Source organism: Acanthisitta chloris, unplaced genomic scaffold (genome assembly GCF_000695815.1).
Source record: "Acanthisitta chloris isolate BGI_N310 unplaced genomic scaffold, ASM69581v1 scaffold14765, whole genome shotgun sequence".
NCBI classification, from domain to species: Eukaryota; Metazoa; Chordata; class Aves; order Passeriformes; family Acanthisittidae; genus Acanthisitta; species Acanthisitta chloris.
Window position 1 is genome coordinate 23,219 of NW_008672224.1, and position 5,261 is coordinate 28,479.

Consider the following 5,261-nt stretch of genomic DNA (forward strand, 5'->3'; position numbering starts at 1 on the left):
TGCATGGGAGACTGGGAGGAGACACAGCTGGGACAGGTGACCCAAACTGACCAAAGGGATATTCCATACCATATGACATCATGCTCAGTATATAAGGTGGGAGGAAGAAGGAGGAAGGGGGGACATCTGGAGTGATGGCGTCTGTCTTCCCAAGGAACCGTTACGTGTGATGGGCCCTGCTCTCCTGGAGATGGCTAAACACCTCCTGTCTTCGGGAAGCAGTGAATTAATTCCTTGTTTTGCTTTGCTTGTGTGTGCATCTTTTGCTTTGTCTATTAAACTGTCTTTATCTCAACCCATGAGTTTTTGTAGCTTTTATCCTTCTAATTCACTCCCCCATCCCATTGGTGGGGGAGTGAGTGAGAGGCTGCGTGGTTCTTGGCTGCTGCTGGGGTTAAACCACGACACCAGGGTAACTAACTCCCAGAGCGCTCTCATACCAGGGATTTCTCCTGCTCTCCTCCTTCCTCCCTCTTCAGCATTTTGCATGAACACTGTGCAGTTTCAAGCTGCACTGCTCTCTCATCTGTTAGGGCATCAGAACTTCCTGTGGATGAGATGGATCAGCAGAGAGAGAAACCCAAAGAAAACAACATGGAGTACCTAATTGGTAAGCCTCATTTTACATATGAGTGGGTTTTCTTCTCAATAATTATTAAAAGGACCCAAAGAGCAAACAAAAATGTGCATTTGATCCCAGTACATTTAATTTCCTACATAGGCTGGGGATAAAAATTCAGAATCTGCCACTGTGAGTGACACAGCCAATTGCCTCATACTATCCTGCCAGCATGTGTCAGCATCTACCTTCTGCCAATGTGACCCCAGGGATGAAAAGAGCTGATTCAGCTCTTCATACACTTCCGTATGTAGGGATGGGGTGAAAAGGGAAAAATATGAGTTAGGGCAGACAGAAGAATCTTTCCGACCCAAAAAGTCACTTAATGTGGTTGTGTTTGTGTGATGAACACCTGGTGCTCTCTTCAAGCAAGGGAACTGATGCCAAACCAAGTTGTTACTGGCAGTGTGTGCAATTTTCACTGTTGTGTCTGGCCATAGGTATGGATAGTGTAGTGGGACAAGCATGAGTCTCAGCAGAACTGATTTGGGTGCTGTTAGAAAGAAGGAAGATACATCGTGGTTACAAGAGGTTGTGTACTCCATCTCTCTGTTGCTGTATGAGACTTGGGATATTTTTCCCACAGAAAGCTTTTCATTTGCTTTCCAAGTTTGACATCCACGTCGTGATTTTGTGTATCAAGTGTGTTCATGGGGTACCCTGATAAGTGAGAAAAAATGAAGTGAATCTTGTGAGTGTCCTGAAGCTTTTTCACAACTGCTGAATGATGAACTCTCATTTTGCAGTGCACTGCATCTCTTTCTTTGCTTTGGACTGTGGATCCAAGTGAGGCTTTTTGGTGGTTACAACTATTGTCATCCATATATAGGTATGGCAAAACCCACTGATACGTTGGGTTGTGGCTGATCCTTATTCTTCACTATTGTGTTTTTCTAAAGACTTTCATTTGTCTTGCATTTAAATGATTTGAAGCATTGGGGTAATCAGAGAATATTTTAGGGGAGAGCTAGGTCCAGATTCTTTATGAAGGAGGCATAATTTCATACTCTGCTTTTCTTATTGGAATCTACATTTTTAGCTGGGATCATCATCTCTAGGATAGTTGTCATGGAGAAGGATGTGATTGTCAAGTTTTGAATGCATGCTTTTTGCCCACAGTGGTGAGGGGTTATATCTTGACCCCTACCTCTTCTCAGATGCTTTAGTATCAATCTGTAGTGCAGGCATTTGTTCCCAGCTATTCTCCCCACCTGTGGATTGTGTCATCCCCACCAGGTATCTTCACAGTGGTCTCAGGTGGATGATGGCAGATGATGCTACAATCCAAAATTGCTTTTGAGGATGTGCTTCATAACCAAGTTTGGCACTGGAGAAAAAGATCTTCAGACATTTTCTGCAAGCTAGTCATTTAGGTGAAATGAAGAGAGTACAAAATGTTGAGTTCTGCTGAACAAAACATCCCTTCATGATTAATTTCCCCAGGTTTCCTATCCAGAATTGTGAATTGTGCTCATTCCATGAGTTTCCTGGGTCTCTTTCCACTGATTAAAAGATGCTTGATTGCTGGTACTCTGTGTTCCTGTTGTAGCCTGACACACCACTAGTGTAACATGAAGTATACTGGGTGGCAGACAGACAGCAGTGAAAGTGTAAAAGGCTTTCACATTAAATCTTAAAGGCCCTGTCTTCATACACATGGCCTTAAGGTTTGCATGGTAATTTACTCAGGGGAGGGGAGTTCCTCAAATCGTTTGCACCACTGATTGCAGAATGTCTGTTGATCCCTCATGAAACAGACAGGGATCTAAAACTGCTTGTTTTTGGAAAGGCTGAGGACAGCTGAGCTCCCTGTGCAGCAGTTCTGTGCCCAGCTCCCAGGGAGGCCTGAAACTGGGCCCTCTTAGATGCAAATGTGTTTACATGTGGGTGATTAAATCTGCTGTGGGGTCCTCAGAACTAGGATGAGCAAAACTGGGAGCTGCAAAGGACTTGATGTAGTACCTAGGTGTGCCCCTGTGCCAGCAGGGGCAGCCCAGCCACGCAGAGGTATCCAGGAGGGGCAGGAGGTGCAGGACTCTGCTGTGCCTCCTGGGGGAGGAACTGCAGGAGGGCTGTGCTGTGTCTTCTTGGGGAGGAACTGCAGGAGAGCTGTGCTGTGTCTCCTTCTTCACGGTTGCTAGGGATTTTCTGGCAGATTTGTCAGTCCTGCTCTGCTGGTCTGTTAGCTTGTGCTTTACAGATCAGGGAACCTCATGCAGTTTCACAGTGGTGACAAGTTGTTTTTTTTTCACACAGTATAAATTGAATAGTTTCCTATTTATCAGTTTCTATCAGCATGTGAATTTTATTTGATGTCACAAAATTCCCAGTGCTACCCTGCACCTTTGAAATAATTTACTCAAAACACACAGCACCTTTCCATCAGCATTGGGAAGGTTCTCTGAGATGTCTGAGCCTTTGATCCTCTGTACTGCTGCTTCCTCTTGTTCTGGGAAACACAGCCTGTAGTGTTCAACTTCCCAATGCCTACAATGATGCCTACAAAAATCCTCTTCTGGCCCAAACCAGGCAGCTGGGCAGACCCTGGGGCTAGCTCAGCCTGCATCCCTGCTGCTTCTGCTTTCCTTGTGACTCTCCTGATACATTTCTGCATTTAGCAAAACTCAGCTGATCTTGCAGCACTCTGTCCTGATGGCAAGTCTGTCCTGTTCCACTCCTTGCCTATTCTTTGAGGATGTCAGCAGCTCTAGTTGCTCTTCTCTTCAAAGAGCATCTGCTCCTAGATCACACTTTCCTTACGAAGAGCCTCCCAGACTTTTAGCATTTGAACAACAACTCACTATTGCCTTCCCTTCAGGCAGTAAAATAATGGAATTGTTTTTTTTATTTCATATAATGGAATTTTGGGATGAGACGAGCTGAATGCACCGAGACAACTGCTTAAAATGCATGGGCATGCATTTTGTCAAGCACTAATTTGCAAGTTTATGGTCCAGTGGATTAACTGGTCCATCAGTATTCCTCTAAATGTTGATCTAAAGATGGCAAGAGTTCCCCTCATTTTCCTTATTACCTATTTCATGCAGATTTAATCTTTTGCTCCACCTGTGGTGCATTGACAGATTTATACTCATGGATGCTCCTCCCAGTGATTTATTTCTCCTTCATGACCCCCAGCTTTGGCAATACCTTTCATTTTTCCTCTTTCTCTCCTGTTGCAAAATGTTTTTTCTGAAACATTTTTGAGCTTTTAGACAGAAGGGATATAATGTTGGATGGCCGATTAGGTCTTTTATGGCTTTCTTTGAGTGATGGGAGGGAGGAAGAGGCAGTGAGTCCCTGTGGACTTTGCAGTCCCTCATGATCACACTGGGGTAGATCTACATCCCACAGATAACTCTTCCAATTTTGCATTCATTGCTCTGCTTCCTTTTATTTTTTATAGCTGACAGGAGGGAAGGAATTGGTGTATGTGGCTGGATCCTCGTTTCCCTTTCATTCCTCTTGGTGCTTATTACTTTTCCTATTTCCATCTGGCCATGTATGAAGGTAAGCTAGTGGGATTTGAGGCACATAAAGAATGTTCTATTATCATCACTGTTACTTTTTTATTGATTTATTGATTTTGTTAAGACTGGACATTTCACTTCTTGGGAATGCTAAGGGCTTGTAGCAAAAATATATTCTGGGACTGAGATTCACATTCTTTCACTGACTTTCTGTATCACCACAACTTCCTCATTTAATTTCTTCCAGTCTCCACTTCCATTGTCAAATTTCTCTGCTATACAACACTGGGAGAATAAATCTACAAACTTTTCTGCAGAACTCATGTTTAATGCTGCCAGCAATAGTGATTAACACAAATAGATGGGAACATGTGTCCCTGCATTGGGCAACTACATGATCTAAGCCCATAAAATGCCCCTTCAAGATATGGGCACAATAATGTAAAGCAGTTTTTATGTGCAAGTTACCTGGGTGATTGCCCTGAGCACTAGGGCTTTGAGTAGTCATGATGTAGTAACTGAAGTAGTTAGCTAGATTACATGTGGTGACACGTGCTGCTGTTGAGAGAGTTGTGGGTCATTACAGCAGTGGCAATTCTTTCATATATGATTTGTTTTGTAACCTGTTTGCAGGGTCTGAGTTTTTCCAGCAAATCATGAATTAACTAGAAGATATAAAACAGTGATTTGCAGCTTTGTTTCTTCCTGCGTTATTTGTAATTTTTTCATATTTAATATGGATGCCAAAGTTTAAAGAAATCAGACCAGAGAGTGAGAGTAGAATTAGTTGTAAAGTTCTAAATTTAAAATGTTTTCCTAGGTTATCAGAGAATATGAATCTGCTGTTGTGTTTTGTCTGGGACGTATACTGTCTAAGAAAGCAAAGGGACCAGGTGAATGCATGCAGTTTTATTCTATTAAAATCCACAGGGTTTATTTATTCTATTATGATGCACTCTTACTACATAGAGAATTGCAGAAGTTCATGAACTCCTACTTCATAACATAGAAGGGAATGAGAAGGTCCTCTCTGCTGCAGTTCCTTTACCTGCAGACTGCTTTTTCTGAAGAGGAGATAAAACCACTCTCCTGTCACAGCACAGCACAGAAGGATGAGAACCTTGATAGCAGGTATGGCTTTGCTGTTGAGTAGGTTGGACAATGGAAGGTTG

At 42.9% G+C, this 5,261-nt stretch overlaps 1 protein-coding gene across 1 annotated transcript in view; it reads left to right on the plus strand.

Annotated features, from left to right (window-relative positions):
- The first annotated feature begins 558 nt into the window (after window positions 1-558).
- Window positions 559-5,261, plus strand: part of LOC103801997 (stomatin-like protein 3) — an 8,431-nt gene continuing 3,728 nt past the window's right edge. Inside the window, 3 exon segments of the mRNA XM_009074435.1 lie at window positions 559-610; window positions 4,026-4,129; window positions 4,910-4,982. Coding sequence (XP_009072683.1) covers window positions 559-610; window positions 4,026-4,129; window positions 4,910-4,982 — 229 coding nt within the window.